This window comes from Strix uralensis, chromosome 7, assembly GCF_047716275.1.
Source record: "Strix uralensis isolate ZFMK-TIS-50842 chromosome 7, bStrUra1, whole genome shotgun sequence".
In the NCBI taxonomy this organism is placed as follows: domain Eukaryota; kingdom Metazoa; phylum Chordata; class Aves; order Strigiformes; family Strigidae; genus Strix; species Strix uralensis.
In genome coordinates, this window is record NC_133978.1 from 33,432,410 (window position 1) to 33,451,926 (window position 19,517).

The 19,517-nt window shown below is 46.3% G+C and overlaps 1 protein-coding gene across 6 annotated transcripts in view; it reads right to left on the reverse strand.

Moving 5' to 3' along the window:
• The window catches only part of AFAP1L2 (actin filament associated protein 1 like 2), a 73,441-nt gene that overhangs the window by 17,565 nt on the left and 36,359 nt on the right, over positions 1-19,517 (reverse strand). For all 6 annotated transcript variants that reach the window (XM_074875347.1, XM_074875344.1, XM_074875348.1 and 3 more), the window contains exons 2-5: positions 10,626-10,754; positions 10,024-10,101; positions 5,359-5,450; positions 972-1,062 (exon numbers count right to left, since the gene is read on the reverse strand). In XM_074875347.1, coding sequence (XP_074731448.1) covers positions 972-1,062; positions 5,359-5,450; positions 10,024-10,078 — 238 coding nt within the window. In that variant the 5' untranslated portion in view covers positions 10,079-10,101; positions 10,626-10,754. The remainder of the gene's footprint in view (positions 1-971; positions 1,063-5,358; positions 5,451-10,023; positions 10,102-10,625; positions 10,755-19,517) is intronic.

Below are 19,517 nucleotides of genomic sequence, written 5' to 3' on the forward strand. Positions count from 1 at the left end.
GCTTTAGATCCAAATCTTTCACCCTTAACTCACTTCTTTGCTTGCCTTGACTCTCCACACTCAGCTCTGCCCCACGCCATGTACATCATTGCACCCCGCTTTGCTGCAGTCAAGGCTGATGAGTAGAGATCTGCTTCTGCAGCAGAGCGATATAATCTGTCTCACTTGGGCTTAAATGGATTATAAAGCAATGACAAGATCAGCTCTGCTATCAGATCAGAGGAAGGTAATCTCTCATGAAGGGTGTTCACCAGAAGGATACAGTTGATACATCTTAAAAAGTGAGAAATCTGGGAGCTCAGCCTGCATGCAGCAGTCTCCTCCTGAAGGGTGGGGAGCCCACAGGTGACAGGTATCAGTGGCACTGCTGAGGACATTGCTGGGAGGTGCCAAGGTGCCAACCCAGGCAGCGAGCGAGTGTGCGCAGAGGGAACCCACACACTGTCCCCTCACACAAAGTGTGGCTTTTTAATTGAGTTTACAGATGGTTAAACTGCCACAAGAGACAGAGCTGAATAAATAGCCAATTATAAAAATGGTTATCACATCTAACAGACCAACAGTCATGGATTTTGAGCCCCAAAGGGATGATTAGAGCACTAGGACATGAATGCAAGCTACCACAGCTTCACCACTCACTCCTGAATAGAAACCTGCATTTGACTACAGACTATCTGCCAGTAAACCATCAAGACAAAGAAAACCCACAATGGTTTATAATATTTTACAGTGATGTTATATTAACCCTGATGTACTACTTATTTCCACAGGAAAGTTGAGAATTTGAGTAATTTAGTAGCTTTTTCTTTCCAACTAGCATTAGATCTGCAATATCAAGTGTGACCAGCATCAGAAAACAAATTTGCCACACAAGCTGTAAGAAATGTCCGTGCTTTTGTTTACTTGTTCTCATTAACCTCAAGTCCTCCATCTCCCACATGAAATCCCCCAGAGAGTTAGCTGTGATATACCATTTACAGAGACATCATATGGCTCAGCCTCTTCATAATATCCCTCTGGGGATTCGATCTTGGGGACCGGAGGTTGTTTTGTTTCAGGAATCTGCAGAATAAATACATAAAAGAAGCATGATTTAAGGTAAAAACAGATCCTTGAAAACAATGGGGCATACTTTTTTTTTTTTTAGCACTAAAGTGCATCCTACTGGATGAGATCTTTTAGATTTGTACACTAGGATTTCCATGTAAACTGGTTGAGATGACAGGGAAGAAAGTCTGTTGAGGGTTTCCAGTGTACAGTTAGCTCAAATATAAAGGAGTTATTTGAAATTACTGCATAATTGGGTTATAAATGTTATTTTCTTTAATATTGCTGAAAGCCCTAGGAATATCAACTCACAGGTTTCCTCAAAAGCAGCAATTGCAACCCTTTGGCCTTACCTTCTGCCTGCTGCACCGACCCCCCGTAAGCTGCTTATCATAACTGGGGATGATCCTCTGTGCTATTGATTATCTTAACAGGGAACCAGAAGGGCGGACTTTCAGTGCAATCCTGGCTTTACACTGTAAAGCTTGGCCTGAGAGTCACTGGTTGTGTCTCCAAGTCTCCAACTGATAGCAAACCAACAGCTAAAAATCTCTTCTTTAGGAACTATCAGGAATCTTTAATGGTGCTCTGAGCAAAAAATGAAGGAAATGGATAAACAACACTGATGGAAAATAAGCCTTTGAAAAGAGTCCAAGTGATGGAAAATCCCTGTGGTGCCTGCCAAACCCCTCCCTAAACACAAGCAAGGGCTGGCAAGAAAAACAGAGCCTTGATCCTTTAGCAATACCAACACATAAGGAAAAAAAAAAAAAAGGGGGGGGGAAGCAAAGAAACAAAACTTTTAACTTTTCAAGTAATTAACATAGCTGTTGAACGTGAGACAGTGGAGCCACAGATCACAGTAGGATGAGTACACAGCTTCCGCTCTTCCCAAAATGTGTGGCATCCCATCTCCCATCATGACTCGACAGTAGCGTCCCCCTGTTCCTCAGTGAGATGTACCCTTGCCTCACCCAGGTCAAACCACCCTCGGTCATCTGACAACCATCTGGCTCACAACACTTCAACTGGCTTCTGACTGAGACCTGTGCAAATCCTGGATAGGACATGCAGTGCGTGCAGGGATAAAGCCCCACTCCTCCCAGGGGGACAGACAGAAGAGCAGGTCTCTGCAGAGACAGCAGTGTTGAAGGTCACAGATCATGCATAGTCCTTCCTGCCAGCCCATGTGATTGCTCCTGGTGGTCTGGAGAAGAGGGGCCGCTGGGCACCAGCATCGCAGAGCGGTCTAAGGCAAGATCAGTCCCTTTGCAGGTCATGCCAGCATCATCAAATTCAGGTTCAAAGCTGCCCATCCTGCCCTGGATATTTCCACCACCAAGTACTGCTGCCCAGAAGTAGAAAGGAAGCTTTGAAGGAAAAGATTTTCTGGCCAGCAACTGCCCACAAAGGGAGGTGCTGCTGAGCCTGAGGAGATAGGTACCCTGACCACACCGGCCCAAAGCACGCATCTCTGCTCCCACATGGGTGGGCTGCTCATGGATCTGCCAATCTTGCAAACATCTTAAGTGTCCTGGATGAAAAATCCTTCCTATATGGGTCTGCCAGATGCTGTGAGCAGACTGAAATTGCTTTCCAGAGTCACGCAGGACACGCTGCCGGAAAACACTTGCCTCCAAAGACTTAAAAGGTTTAGGAACTTGTCGTAACGTGTTAAATTAAAGAAACAAAATCAAACCCAGCCACTCCAAAGCTTTACTTAATCCCTTCCCTGGCCAGGGAATGCGTCTGCAATTGCCACCTGCGGTGGCCTCCTGCATGTAGCCAGCTCATATTGTGCTATGACCATAAACAAACTGCCTACACAAAGAAACGCTGTGGGTTTATTTGACACCATCCCAAAAGTACCAGGGAAGGTGGGAGGGGGGGTGGAAAGGGGCTGCTCTGGTTTGTTTCCTACAGACAATGGAAGCCAACAGGGACTAGGTGGGACTGCACCTCAGCTGCCCTAGAAGCTATTTTTTTCTCTTCTCTTTCCATAAAGGCATGGAGTTGTTTTGTCTCTAGCTTAAGTCAGAGAGTATGTACAGTGTTACCTAACCCAGGCTGGCCCTTGCAGAACATTTGCCTGTTGCTTTACAGCACAATGGATCATGCAAATAAAACCATCTTGGGCATCTGCATCCGCACCGCGTGACTTTCTCAGTGGATGGCTGTGGAAAACAGCAGAACTGCCAGGGCTACTGCAGATGAAAGGTCACCAATGTCTGAGCCACTGCCTGCAGGACTCATTGTTTAAAGGTTGCTTTGGGACAAATCCAGAGATATTAGTGGGGTCCAGCTGGGCCACCCCTGTTGGGTTGCCCATTGACTGTTGGTATCAGTGAATACCAGGGACAATCTGCTGTGCAGAACTTTATCACCAGACTTCTCCTGTGCCTCAAAAAGAAAGTGTAGAGCAACACCACAGGATGCCTTAATATCACCAAACCACAGAAAACTCCACAGAGCTAAAATAGGTATGTTCTGAGGTCCTCTCCTAACCTCCCCATTTCTGTGTAACTTGTGCTCCCTCCTCCACTGCCCAGGTGGCCATGGCTCCTGGCCCACGCCAGAAGCAACAAACAGGACTGGGAAGATTAATCTCCCCACAGCAGCAACTTCCACACACCAACTAGGACCACGTTAAAGCTCTCCCTTGCCCCACTCCTTGAAGTATGTTCAGATATCTTTGCTGCCAACAACTTTCTGACACTCAGATTCTTACAGCAAGGAAGTACTTGATTGCTTTATCCAAGGGAGGTTAGCTCCAGTGGTAAGCAGGTGGGAGAAGGCAGTTCCCAGCACAGGCCTGGGAGAAGATGGATGGCTTAGGTACCCTTCTCAGCTAAAATCCAAGACTGTTTTTTTCTAATTCCTGATTGCCCAGTCAGAAAGCTGGGCTGCACCAAGCACAAGCAGAGGTGCCCTGGGGACACCCAGCTGCTGCTTCCCTGGTTGCACCTTCATTCCACCGCACTGCCGTCCTCCTGCCCACCTCCCTGCCACAGCCACCACACCCTCCAGCTGAGAAACCCAAAGCCAAACAGTAATTCCTGCTCTAGTCACTGCTCCCAGGAGACTCCAGCTCCAGCGCTGTATCTCCGGCCGGCTGGAGCAGCTCCCAGCAAGCAACCGCACTGCATCCAAGGGTTTGTCAGCTGCATCCCATCCTACCCCCTCATTTTCCCAGCTCCTCCAGCTAACTCCAGCTGAACCACACAGCCCCTTGGGCAGAAGTCCTGAGGCCTCACCCCATGTTCTCCTTCCTGGGAAAGGAGCAGATCCTACTCTATGGTTGATGGATGCACCACCCCATCCTCCTCCCCATGCACACTCCCTGCCCTCCTTTCCTTTCACATCCTGAAATCCCAGCTACAGCAATTCCCATGTTGGATCAGCTACTGAACAGCAACATCCGGGGTCTTGAGGATGACCCGAGTCTCTCTCGGACAGCTGGGCTGCCTTGCTGGCACAGAGACAAAATCCCACTGAAAGCTGATGGTGTTGAACTGGACCTTGGCTAGATTTATAGCTGTCCTACGGAAAAATCTAGTGCCAGTGACTCTTCCTCACAGACCTGTGGGCTGTACAACCAGCATAACGCCCGGCATGGTCACTCAATGAACAGACAACACCAGGCATTTCAACTGGAAGCAAACCTGATCTTCTCTGCTAATGGCCAAATCGTGCAAAGCTCTGCCAGCGAGGGAGATCCTGGCTCTGCCTGGGGATCACCCCACTGCCCTGCAGCTGAAGGATTTCTGGCTTATATAAATTCATGTCAGCAGCCCAGGCACAGCTGCTTTACAAGTCGCAGGAGATTTCCAAAGCAACAGTTGAGAGCCATCATCACCTTTGTTTCTTTGAAAATCTCAGTTGTTTTCCTCTTTGAGCCTGGATTGCCATGCTTGCACAGTGCTCCTGCATATGCACAGGAAGCCCAAGGCTCCCATAGCTGCCTGCTCCATCTGTGCACGAGCTTTGGGAACCAGCTGCAGGGTTTTCTAGATGCCCAGCCACCCTGGAGCACAGCCACGCTGCCTGGGCCACCAGGAAGCCGCAGTGCCTGCACCAGCCATAAAGATGAAGCATACAGGTGGAAACCCGTACACTGGGGAGCCCCTAGTTGAATATTTTATTTTTTTAAAAATGAAGCTCACCAGGACTATTTGCCTCACTAACATACACACGCAGAGGTCTCTCTGTTTAGCTGTGCTGCATGGTTCGTAACAAAAGTGAAGCCCCAAGGGGTTCGGATCCCCAGGCGGAGGGCTAGGCAGTAAAAAGCAAAAGATTTGCAAAACATACCTTTGGAGGGGGTAGGTCCGGCAGGCTCTTCTGAGGAGGGGACAAATGCAGTCCTGAGTCTCCATTGGTCAAGGAGTTTCTCCGATCTAGCGCTGCAAGCCAGAAACACAATTATATCAGTGACATGTGGCATTTCCCTGCAGAGCACTTGCTACCCGGGGCTGTGCAGGAACAGCGAGGTGCTATTTCAGCAGGAAGCAGAGTGACAATTACAGGCAGCGCTGCAGGGCCACCATGTCATTTCAGGCCATACCCAGGAATGTGGCACCAGCAGACCCAGCAAAAGAGCTGGCCTCTGTTTTTAGGTCATGTTTTTACATCTGGAGAGAAAACTGTGATGCCCAGACCCACTGCTGAAACTTTAAAGGGTCTTGAGAAACAGCACAGGCAGACACCACACAGTATCTAGAAATCCATGGCACTTTAGTTCTTGCTAGCTCTGACCCCTGCTGCTGCGAGCAGACAGATCAGTGACTGTCCCCACCTCTGCTGCCTTTCCAGAAAACTGGAGCTAATACCACCCTGTTCCCAGAGCAAACTACAAAGGTTGCTGCCTAGCTGAGCTCCACAACAGTTTATCAAAGCCAGCCAAGAACAGTAATTTAATCACTACTGAAGGAAGAGTTGCTCTTGAAGCAGCCCAGGCCAAACATGTGAAAGGGCATATGGCAGCAGAACTGCTCCAGGCGATCTGCATCTGCCTCTGGAAAGTCAGATTTTCCAAGCAGCTGAATGCAGAGTGATTCAGTAGCTGGAGGGTACATTGAAGGCTCAGAAAACTTATGTTCCCCCACTCCCTCTTCCCCCACCACAGAACTCCTGGGTGGCCTCAAACAAGGGCCCAAATCCCATGACCTCTGAGATAGTGCAATGCAGCAGTGCTCAAGAACAAGTGGGAGCAAGGCACAAATGACTGAAAAATGAAGGATTTTTAAGGGATTATACTGTGCAGAGGGGAAGTCCCCTTTTACAGAGTGTCTCTTGCCAAATACTTTGGGAGAAATGAGGTTAAGGTATCCAGCAAGTCCAGTAAGTTAAGCAAGGGAATTAGGTCCAAAATCTGCAGCAAGTTCATGCTCCAGCTCCCTTAAGTCACCTGCTGATGCTCCAGCCACATTCCTTGGGCACACACAGAAACCACCAAGGCATCATGCAGTGCCCAGCTGTGGTTAGCACTGTGCTCAGAAGACATGGGCAGGAACTTTGCTGCATATTTCTGGACTTTAAAAATAGAAGTTGGAAACCACATTACTTTGTTCGCGTCTGGGGCTCGGAAGCCATGATGACAGCTCTGCCCTGCCAGGCTGCAGCCATCTCCTGGCCTGATGGTGCAAGAGCCCAAAACATGTCTCTTGGGACAAATTGCTCCCTGTGATGCCGGTCTCCTGGTCATCAGCACTGTCTAATTTCAGTAAGTCATGAGGACATGGAGATCCATGGATCAATAGACCCCAACTCCAAGCAGCTGTCTGCACCCCACAAGTAAGGCTTCTGGATGTCTTGTAAGGTTCAGAGTAAAGCAGGTTAGCCTATGACACAGGCAGATCATGGGGAGATCCACCTACCCAAATGCCCCATGATTATATTGCCAGTCATATCTACAGGCTGCTGTTGGAGGTTGGCCTTTTCTGTAAAGGACCAAGGCAATGGCACTCTCAGGGTGGACACCTTCCATCAACAGCAGCTGCTGAGGTCATTGCTACTTTTGGAAACACCAGAAACAAGGTTGAGATTTCCTAAAGCCCTGGTGGGCTACTCCCCAAGAGAGGATTATCTTGGCATTCACAGTGGCCCACATAGGGACCTTTTTAGGGGCCTCTTTAGCAGAGAGAAACAGACAGGCCAATGCGCATCCTCCTGCATCAGGCAGAACTTCCCATGCTCAACTTCACAGAAGAGAAATCATTGCAGCAGCAAAAAACACTGCCAAACCCTTCACAAGTGGTGGCCATCTGTTCTTGACTCTCCAGCAAACCTAGCAATCATCCCACTGAACCTCACCATGCCAGGAAAATGCTGTTTGATTTCTGTACCAGTTCCTCCTCCTCCCACCAACCTTAGAGCACAGGACAGAGACCACAGCTTCAGTCCTCACCCTGCTGGAAACCTGCCCACCTCTGTGGACACATGCCCACGTACTCCAGCTGAGAAGCAGAGCAGGATGTGATGGAGCTTTGATTTTCAGGCTCTGTGCAGGCAGAACCACCCCTTTAACCTTTGTCCTGACAAGACCTCTGGGAGATGTTATGGAGTTTTCTGTTCTGAGGTTGAAGAGGGCAGCTATCGCTGTGCCCAGCATATGGGGACAAGCACCTAATGCATGCATTCTGTACGGAGAGCCCACACAGCATGTGCTGTGCATACCCCTTCCTTCTCCTGCTACACACGTCAGCACCACAAATCACAGACTGTTTCCCTACTGGGGTGGGAGGGAAGGAGAATTTTTCCTAGACAAGCATTAACACTTTGCAGGTGTCTTCTGATAAAGATGTCTCTCTAAAACCTGGAATTTGGAGAGAATTTAGAAGAGGAAAGAAAGAAGAAAAACCAGCCAAAAGTCTGCTAAAATTTGCATCTGTACTAACTGTTACTTATTTGCGCTCTCTGTTCTTTGTAAAAGTGAATGTCTCCTGGTATCTGGGCTAAGAGGACCGCAGTGTGTGCCACCAGAGGCCCTACACTGCGCATCAGTCCCACCTCCCAGACTCCTGCACGTCAATCCCTCTGTGCTGACTTCCAGAACGAGATGGCATTTGGCTCACTGAAGAGCCCCATGGACCTGAAGGGTAGAGACTTGCTGTGTTTCTCAATGAGATGAAGTAAATGATGGTGTCTTCATCACTCACTGCAGTGAATTCAATTACTGTGCCATAAAAAGCCATTTCAAAAGCAGCATAGTGTTCAGCTTAAATCCTTACTGATGAAATCTGAAGTAGATACAGTGAGTAGTGAAATATGGTTTTTGCAGAAATAGTATATTTTAAGGTTTTGAGGGAAGACTTTTGGAGCTGATGTATTATCACTTTGGAAGGCATTCCACCCTGTGCTGCTAGAGGAGACCTGAGCACAGCTATGGTGGTGAAGGGCATGAGAGGTCCTGTTGGCCTCAGCCACAGAAGTGTGGTCCCATCAAAGGCTTTTGGTGGAACAAAGTGCACAGAGCGGCAGTAGATAAAAGATGTGAAGGGAGCTGCATAATCACTGGGAGATCCATATCACACCAGTGGGTACTAGGGCCCCCTCCATCTGCTAAACCTGAACCTGTGGGTCCCACCACTGACCAGACAGGCACAGATCTCTCCATCCAGTTACAGAGGCAGGATCAGGGCTGTACACCCAGCTGCAGCTATGGCTGAGATCCCATACACGTGTCTCACTGACTTCAGCATTTCCAAACAACTCTGAAGTTTTACTTGGAATAGGGAAGTTGTTGAAAACAGAGGAAGAGAGAAGTGCCAGGTCCCACAGGGAGTGACTGAGTGGGTAGGCTCATGGACTTCATAGGGAAAAGTCTGAAAGAAAAGAACCAACTCTAAAAATAAATTGTCTGAAATTTGCCCCCATGTTTCAGCATGGCAGATCAGTGCAAGTCTTGTTTTATCCACCCAAATGAGAACTTATATAAAGAGATGTTTCTGTTGCTTCTCAGCTGCTGGGAGCTACCTGGGGGCTGTTATAGAGCATTACAGCATCACCCAGAGGGCCCGTCTGGAGATCACATTGCAGCTGCACGTGTAATCTGGGAGGACATCCTGTATTCAGGGGTATTTGAAGTTAACCTAAATTCAGCTGCAGGTAGTTTAAAAAAACAAAACAAATAACCCCACCACAAAACAATAAAACCAAAACTCTGGAAGTGGAGTTATCCCAACTATTGCAGGACTAGCACATCAACAGCAAGCTGCACTGATGTATCCTCGTCTCATCTATTTGGATTGGAAGCTCTGGAGTAGGGTCAGCCTCCAGCTAGGTGTGCATTAAGGAGATGTGTGTCACTAATAATCTCACCCTAGGCAATTATCAAAACCAGCTTTGGTGATGAACTTCAAAGAGCAAGAACATTTTTAGACCATTATGTTCTTTGCCATGTTGCAAATTCAAAACCTGGGAAATCTAAATTGGAAATGAATATTTTATCTAGGTTTAATTTCTTGGCTTGTACACGGCAGAACTCTCGCATCCCCCGGGAGATGAAGGTGCTCTGCCCGCACAGATGGTGAGGGTGCAGACTACGCCTGGGAACTCGCCTCGCAAAGTTGTGACAATGCAGACCCTCTGGGCTGGTGCAGAGCAACACACTAAAGACGACACATGCTTTCAAGGTCTCAAAGAGGTGAAGTGACTTGTTTTGTGGCCAAAGGAAACATGAGGGCTTCCTTAAATATTTCAGGCACTGGAGCTTCAAGCCTTAGAAGGCAACATTTTTATCCCAAAATAACGACCTCCAAAGTGCTACTTCCAGGAATAACCTCACAGCATTGGCAAGGACCACTGTTTCTAAGGGAATGTTATGAAAATGGCAGTCCCTCCACACCATCAAGTGCCTCAGCCCTCAGAGCTGCCAGAGGGGCCTCCATCGGTAAAGCAAGGCTCTAACTGTGTGTGCCTTCATCACGCACTAATGCAACCACCCATTAATGCAACCATTAATCTTAAGCTCCCTACCTTTGTCTTGTTTCTCCTGGTCACCCTGCTGTTTATGGATGGTCACTTTGTTCATATAAATATATTCCTCATCGCCACCTGCAACCAAAGGGAAAAGTGAACTCTTTACCTACCCGCTGCTTTCACGTTGCTAAGTTTTTCCACAAAGACAGATGTAAAAAGTGTCTCTGCTAAGTACATTTGGGGAGAGCGTGTTGGTTGAGGCAATGTGCAGAAAAAACCCCAAGCAATAATAAAAAGCAGAAAAATTAAATGTTTTATAGTCAGGAAATTCCATAAGTTAAAATTTCTACTTAAACATTAACTTGGCCAAACAGTACATCCTGTGTATCTTACAAAGTGGATTAAATAAACTTAAGGTTTAATAAGGAAAACAGAAAGGATCAGGAATCTTGGGAATCCTTTGCTTGTAAAGCTGGACACATAACTATAGTAATTTTACATAAACAATTAGAGGTCACTGCAAAATAATCTGTTTCATTTTCTCCTTCTAGTTTCTGTGTCTCCCCTTCCCACCAGCCTCCAAGGAAATGTTGCTTCAAGACCCTGTAGCAATTCTCAGGAGAGTCCACCACCCCATCCTCAGTTTTCCTTGTCCATACCACTGGACTTGGTGTAGACTCGCAGAAGGTCAGAGAGGAAGCTCTTCTTCACAACAGCAGTGCTGCTCAAGTTCTCCTTGTCCAGTACTCTCAGAAAATCTTCAAGTTCTGTAAGCAGCTGCTCGAGAGCTATAACAGCAATAGAGACAATTGTTGGCAAAGCAGTTGGGTGGTGTGTCAAAAGAGGGCATACATTAATTCTGTATTTTCCAAGATCCTTCACATTTTTCTGCCCAGGAATAATTCATATTTCATTTTCCAGCTTAAACCATCCCTCTAGTTTTGAAAAGAAATTGGGTCCCAAAACCAAAAAGCCTCCAACTTCCCTTAGTCTGTTCATACATCAGTAAAATCCCCTGTAAATAACTATTCTTCTTCCGAAGATGATGATGTTTTGCTCAAGGTGGGAATTTTGAGCATTAGGGCTGAGATTGCACAAAAGCAGCTAGCAAGATCTTGATACTTGCATTTTGAGTCCTGACAAACATCACTCAAACCTCATTTGGATTGAGATCTACTAAAGACCCTGCTTTTTGCTTCCTCTTTCCAAGCCTCCTCCTTATTCATCTGTCTGTAATGATTTGAAAATGTTTACGTGTCTCTCCCAAAAAGAGAAAAAAAAAAACCAACTACCCCAAAAACTCCACATACATAAATCACAATTCAATAACTTCTCAAGCCATCTTGCTTAGGTAGTAACCACAGAGATCATTGTGCCACGTGGAACTGAAGACCCAAGACTGAGCAGCATCTCAGACAACCTCAGGAAAACACATCCCTCTATACCCACAATAAGCAACTCTCGGCCACACCACTCCCCAGCGCTGGCGACAAAGCCAGGCTAATAGGTTTGTTTTCCTTCTGAGGAGGTGCTACTCAGCTCTGCCACAGATAAATCACTTCTCTGACAGGGCTCATGCTGAAGCAACAGGCATTTAATTGCTTGCTTTTGTTCACCCCGAAGTTTATCGTGGGCTAATTAGCAGCAGTGGCAGGAGCCCGTTCCAGGGAGGAAATAACAGAGTATTATGTGGAGAGAGGAAGTGCCGTGCAAGAATGATGGCATGTGGGAAGAGCACGGAAAACCCAGCCAAAGCTGTTCCTCCCCTTCAGAGGCTCCCTGTTACCCCAACTCCATCGCTCCCTGATGCTAGGGAGCTGGGGGGCAGATGGGCAGTGAAGCTCTGGGTTTGCCACTGCCAGGTTGCAAACCAGGCTGTGACCCCTCAGTACACCACCAAGGAACGTGACATATGGATAATTTAACTGGGTCAATGCTCCATTCCCTTCACTTACAACATTTCCATGCTGTAAGTCACTGTTCACACCAATGAACTAGAAAAATGTTAATATTTTGGTTTCATAGTGCAAAGTGTCTGAAGCGTATCTAGCTTAAGTACTACCACCTCCAAGGTTGCAAAGAACATTTGTGTAAGAGCAGGAAAGAGCCATCACCTTCTTACTCCCCCATCTTTAGCCACCAGGCAACCCTTCCCCAGGTGAAAACGTGTTAGAAGATTGATAAATAAAGCATAAATTACACTGTAAAGGTTTATGTTGCTAGCCATTAATTGAAAAACATGTTACTACTCTCAAACTGTATTAATCTCCACTAGCTTGACTATAAAACAGTCTAATGACTCCAGATCAATCAATCATGGCTCCAGAGGAACCTACCAACTGGTAGTTCTTCACACTTTGTTTTATACCCTCCACACTCAATTAATTCTCTTCTGGTCTGGTTTAGGACCAGTAGGGAGTGGAAAACACCTGTAGCATGCTGCATTAACTTGAATGTTTTTGCTAGCTGCTGTTTTGCCCAGCTATAACTCACTGCAACCCAGAGAAAGCAAGAATCACTTCAAGAAACAATAGCTTTTTTCATAAACTGTAAGTAAACAGGTAGTATTTGTTGACAACAATATTAAATGCCACTGATATCGCTAAACAATGAACTGTGAGCATTTGGTGCCAAACACACTCATATAACCAGCTTCTCTCAAGTTTCAAGGACCCTGCTTCTTCTAAGTTTAAGGAAACTCCACTGGGGTAAATCACAGCCTTGCTGTACTCACTCATCTGCTTCAGTGGCCCACTTCAGAAAATTTAAACTGATGTCAGTTCCTGCTGGTCAGGCCTGGTAGAGAGGACATTTACGTGTCAGGGATGATATCAGAAGAAACAGCACAAAAAACACCTAACTTTAATTTGAAGCTTCAGAAGCAAGTCAGCTCCCAAGAGCTGCCTACATGGATGTCACGATACCAGGTTTGCAGGGAAGGGGGTATAATTCCCATTCCCTCCTCCACCCCCACGACTGCAGAAAATGACTTTATTCTTTTCCCAGGCATCCACAGCTAGCACACACACAGGGCTGAGTGCTTATGAATAGCACAGCCCATACAGTAGGTTACATTTTCCAGCCCACCAAAGCTGAGTTCAGGCTTCTAGTGACTCAAAGCAATTCATTTAGGACGTGATCCTGGGGCCACAGAGGTCAGTGGAAAGACTCTCTCAGACTACAGGGACTCAAGAGAGATTAATTTTGCTCTTCTTCAGCAAGAAGCAGCATATAAACCATCTGCTTCTATGCAAGCACCTCTTTGATCTCAGCTAGACATTCCCAATCCAAACCTGATACCTGCAAAAATAAACCGCCATTGAAATGAATGTGACCATTCATTCTCTCATATCAGAAGGAGATCCAGCTAATACTTATCAGAGTGATGAATGTGAGAAGTAAGAAGAATTAATATGATGACAGTCTATAAGATCCTCTGTGCAAGCAAGTATCGCAGCAGGTCCCAGCAGGTCAATAGGACTAAAACCAATTGAGAGCCCATGTACCTCAAACCATCTCAGGATTTCGAATGCTGGAAACCACTGCTTGATCTCAGCTAAAGACCTATCATGCTGTGGTGACGATGTACTGAACATGCTCATGGCAAAACCAGGGTGGTGGTTATCCAATGCAGCCTGAAACAAATGACTCTCCCTCCAAGCTGCAGTTTTGCTCTCCTTATCTTAGCTGTTTAGAAATGAGAGCACATAAAGAGATGATTCTTGTAGCTAGGTTTGCTCTGCAGGGCAATAGTTACAGTTGCAAGGAACATGTTTGCAAAATCAAATGGCTGTGAGCAGCAGGATGAGAGATCACAAGTAGGCAGAAGCCCAAGTCACAAGGCAGTGCAATTCTCAGAGATGCTTTTGAGAAGCCTTCTTCCACAGCTACATAGCTCTTCTCAACTCTCATAGCACTTCTTTGAGAACCCCCAAGTACAATGTGACTCAAGTAATCTTTCTGCCACCATCTCAAATGCCTCCATAGCACTTGCAAAAATTCAGCCCACTTCATGGAAAACAGGAGATTACCTCTAAGGTGAAGACTGACCCAGAATAATTAAGAGACTTAGCCAAGGTCACTGTGAATAGCTCTATTGAATCCAGTCCTCTCAAGCCCCAGGATATGACCTACTCCATCTCCTCACAAAGCACGGCCACAGATATGGGGCACTATTAGATATCGCAGCACAGCTCAGATCATGCTGTTCTCCTCCATGGCCATGGGCACCAGTCACTGGATAAAACCCGTGAGGATTTCGCAACACGTGATGGAGAGAGGTGTAGGAGCATCACAGTCAATGAAAAACTTGACTGATTTGCATCTGCATTGAGGGGACAATCATCACTGGAAGGACTGAACTGTAAAGCGTATAGCAATATCACATCTTTACTGATGTAATAAGGACTTACAGGGTAGGGGTTACAACCACAGCTACCAGCTCCTCTTATGTGCACTTAACTGGATGATGAGAGATGTTCTCCCTTCTTTTACTCCAAAACGACTCAACCCTTTTTACAGAAACTGCTGGACAGCCCTCTAACCACAGCAGACTCTCTCTGAAAGTTGCAAATTTGGTCGCAGCAATAAGCAAAGGATTGCTTGAAACACGACCGATCTGGTTCAACGGCAATTCAGTGGCAGTAGGACAGCACTGAAAAGGGCTTCTTTTGGCAGGAGCCTATGGCCTTTCTTTGCAGACAGAAAGTCTCTTGCATTGCAGCAGTGTCTATCCTAGTTCATGTGAAGCTAGAGCCAAAAATGCAGCAGCTTGCAAAGCCCCCATTGAGGAAGCACATTCCTTGCAAAAGAGCTGCCAATTTTGCCTGACACCAAGGTCACTGAAAGGTAAATGACCATTAAACTAGATTATAAAATCCATTCCTACCAATAACCACTGATCTTTGTAATTGTGCTACAATAACAACCTATGTCTACATCTAATTACTTCATGTCTTACCCTTATAAGGAAATGGAAAGACTGGCTCAGAATGAACTTTCATTTGTGTTTTAGTAACCACTGTGCAGGATTATATTAGACTATTTAATCTAAATTCAATTATTTATTTCATCAAGGTAGAGGGGCCCCAGCCACCAGACAAAGAACTGTAATTAGATACATACTAAAAGAAAAACTCTTTCCTCTACTGAGTGAAAGATAAGGAGTATCATTTGCTAACAGGAAACTAAGGCATAAAGAGATTAAGAGATTTGTCCAAGGATACGGGTGTCTTCTCCAGCAGATCGGGAATACAACCTAGCCTTCCTGTGTCCCAACCTGCAGATCTCACTCCTAAACCACCCCTCCTTGGATCCTGAAGCACTGGGAGATTTCCCACCCTTCTGCCGAAAGCAAGATCTGGGTTTGGCACTTTCGGCTTCATTCTTCCTAAAGGGGCTAGGCTAAACTGCTGGCAAACAGCACGGATTCAGGCACCCGGTAAATACCTGCAGCCTGTGACATGCTAAGCTTTTAGCTTCCAACAGCTTGGAAAGTCCAGAGATAGTAAAACTGATATCAGTGCCATGATTCATACAAGCGTCAGGCCGCAGAAGCGGAGGGGCTCCCACGGGGCACCTTGAGGTACCCGTGCATCCCCAACCTCCCCAGACTGCCTCCTTCATGCTGTACATCCCATGGCAGCCTTTCAACCCCCATTTCCCTCTCACCAGCCCTGGCTGGCAGCACTGGGATTCCCCAGGGGCTGCTTCGGCAGAAAGCAGTTCCTTTCTTGCCCTGGTTTCTTTTTTCCTTCCCTGCATAAAATCAATAGGGCAGCTGACGAGCATGCAGAGAGGACAGGCGGGTACAGAGACAGCATTCAGGCCGCTGAATAGCGAGTGCTGTCAGCAGAGCAGGAGAACCCAGCCCAGGCCTCCTTGGCTAATTTGGAGTCTTACAGTAACAGTCGGCCTTTGCAAGAGGGAAAAGTCACCCACGATGACAGCTAGAGAAGGCCATTCTCCCCAGCTGTGAGGAAAGGCAGATGTGTGGATGGTGACAGCTGTAACAGCTGGATAACCCCTACATGGGGCCAGCTTCCAAAACAGCAAAGCAGATCCTTCCTCAGGCAAACAAGCTCTCCTCATCCTGCTGGCTTCAGGGTCTTGCAGAGGAGCAGTGAGGAAACCACTGCTCTTCCGCAGTGGTTATGGCTCCTCTGCCCTGCCCTGGGTGCCACTGGCTTCAGTGCACATGGGTAACGTAATGCAAGGAAGGACACACGGCAAACGGCTCACCCAGACACAGCACCAGGAAAAAGCAACATCTCTGCTGAACCCCAGAAGGCTGCTCCTCCAAAAAGCATTCTCATCACACTGAACCCCCCCCAGCATTCACCCAGGGTGATGAGCATTAGAAAGCAGACAAGCGTGGACTAAATTTTACCAGCTTGGTTTTGATCATCAGAAACCAGACTTTATTTCCCACACTTGCACCTGTAATGACTGGACAGCTTTCCTTCTTCTAGCTTTTCATGGGAAAAGAATAAAAAGCCCAGCCCATTGCTGTACAGTTGAAACTCCTCAACTTTTTTCACAGAAAAATAAATATGTAAATATTTGTAGAAAAAAGAAATCTCCCCACAGCAAAATGAGAAGTGCTGTGTTTATCAAAGGAAAAAAAAAGAAAAGAAACCCCAAACCCACAAAAAACCTCACCAAGCTTCTGGTAAACAGTGAACTTTCTCATTGGAGAGTCACTGCTAGATTAAACAAAATAAAAGGCAAAATTCTCAAACCCAAGACAAGCTAAAAGCCCTCAAAATAAAGAAAACTGTAAAACTGGAGAACTCTATCATAGTTTCCCAATCAAGCCAGACAAGTGTCAGACAGTTATGACCACTGTCACAAAGCTGTCTGATTTTCAGACATAAAGAGTGCTCACAAGGAAGAAAGAAAAAAAAAAAAACCCACCCAGATTGCTTCTATTGATGCACCTAAAATCCAGTACCGCCTGGCTTCACACTCATGTTGAGAGCATTAGGCTCCTCTTTGTTGCAAAGTATGAATCATGGAAGGAGAGAGGCAAACAATGTGTCTCGTTGGTTGTGGGCTGTGAACTGCGCAGATGAACCCAAGCAGCTCTGCGTGGGCTGCTCTGGAAGTTCGAACAAGACTCATATTGAGAAGCAGCAGCTCTAACCTAGGAACTCTGAACTTTAACAAAACGGCAGCAGAAAATGCACACAAAGCTTTTTTTCAGTTAGCTGAGCAAACAACAGACTTCTCTTCCCTTCGCTGGAAGGTGGGAAACAGCGTCCAAGAAAAATTAAGGAAAAAAAAAAAAAAAGAAGGAGGAAGAGACAAGAGAAGCAAAACATGAAAATTATGGTGTCGTAAGGAGTTTTTACTGAACAGTCTTATAGTTTAGTGCCATATTGCTTTATTATATGCAATAGAGGGTATACACATGAAACTTCAGGGGCAATACAGTGACAGCTTTCTTTGCAAAGGATCTGTCTTTCCATGACAGAACTACTGGTGAGTCACTGGAGGGCTCACACCGCTAAAGAAATTTGTTGGATGACATCTGAGAGAAGCCAGCATCTTTTCCCTTTGTAGCATGCCATATTAGTGAACTGCCCGTCAAACTCAGAAGATCCCCAAAGCTTTACTAGACTACAGGTCTGTGCTCGGGTGCTCAGTGATGCACGTAGCATCAGCAAATGGGGACGTATCACAGTGCCATGGAAAACCACGCTGGGACCTGGGGTTGACTGGGCTGTCACCCTGAGAAGCGCTGCACCTCAGCGCACGGCGGACGAGGTCACATATCACTTGTGTTATGTGGTAACTCCTGCTAGGGCAGAACTGAGCTAGGTAAACATCAAGGAAGCAACTAAAGAAACATCAGCACAGTAGCCAAGAGGGTAAATAAGGATCAAACCAAATCAAGATAATTGTCAACTAGAAAAATTTGGACCAAGTCAGGTAGGGCAGGATGTTAAAGAGGGTACTCTTTCTAAGTTAAATATCCCCAAGAGCAGGGCCTAGAGGGCTCCCTTCCCAGTGGGGAGGAAAACAATCCCAACAATTCGTACAAAGCAGAAATCATGTTTGCTGCCAAGCTCGCGTTGAATACTACAGTGGCGTGACAGAGACAGACATGATTTCCTCTAAAGCTGCCACCACTGATTCCCTTCTCTCCCCACAGTCCTTCTGCTGTTTTTTTCCCCTTACTCCTTCAGTTTTCAGCTAAGACTGGTGGGTTGTTTTTGTTTTGTTTGTTTTTTCTGTCTTGTGAAGTTTTGCTCTCCTCTCCATCACTCTACGTGGTTGACTTCACTGGGGGGATTGGTGACCACATGACCTGCATCTGAAAGTACATCCATTATTTGCTATCTAGTGTAATGCACAGCTATATCCAGGAAGGGGCTATTAAGAGGCATCTGATCAAATACAACAGTTGTTTTCAAGAAAAAGAAACATGCAAAAAACTCAACTACATGACACCAACACATGGGGCTCTACTGCTCAAACCCAGTGCATGGAGGTACCTTGCAGCCTTCCGCTCAGACCAGCCTTGTTCCCTGCTGCCTTAACACGGTCTTTGCTCCACAAAGGCAGCAACCTGTGCTCCTGTACCTCAGCTCTCAGGTCTTTGCCAAGGCTCCTGGGTTAAGGAACATGGTTGTAGTCAAAATGCTGTGGCAAACTTTGCACCATCATTGTTCATCATTCTGCATGGCTATGCACATTTCCATCCCTCTCTGCATTACAGAATAGAGGCACAGGGCTGTCCTAATGCCTGCCAGAACCTGCAGCCATGGGACACCTCTTTCCTGTGGAAAAAGGAAGCCTGGGATACCACGTTCCCAAAACAGCAACTGGGAAACTGCAAGATCCTAATGAGATTAACTATCACAATGATGGTGAATGACAGCACTGGAACAACACCCCACAGTTTGTACCACTTCAATACAAATAAAGGAGGTTAACTGCAACAAATATCTGGAGATGGATTTTTCTCTCGCAGGCAAGATACAAATTAAAGGAAGCTGCCAGATACACAGAGGGTTGTGTTGTTTTTTTTTTTTTTTAAGAGAGTACATGCACACGCATACACATGCACACACCCTCTGAAGTTCTCGTATCAAAGCATTTTCCCACCATTCTCTGTTGATTTAATGGCATCATTTCTCCAATGAACAATAGAAACATAACAGAAGGGGAAAGCAATTATGTTTGAGAAAGCAAAACCAAGAGCTCTGGGGTCAGAAAGACAGTCACAGAGCCCTGGAGTCACCGGTCTTTTCCTTGCTGTTTCCTCTGCATCAAGGGCTCTTTGAGCCATGCTGCCTACAGCGGCCAGGGCTGGGCCTCTGTTCCTACAGCTGAAAAGCAGAATGACTACACAAGGCTATTGCACTAGTGCAGGGGAAAAACAGGTTTTAAAAGTATCCTGATGCGTATCAGGGTAGGCTGGCAGAGCCTATAGCAACATCACTACCAATTGCTAGATTTTGCTCCTAATGATCTTGCTCAATCCCTTGTCCAAATACTGCATGCAGTCCTTATCCATCCTCTTCAGGGTAACCTTAGAGCCTAAA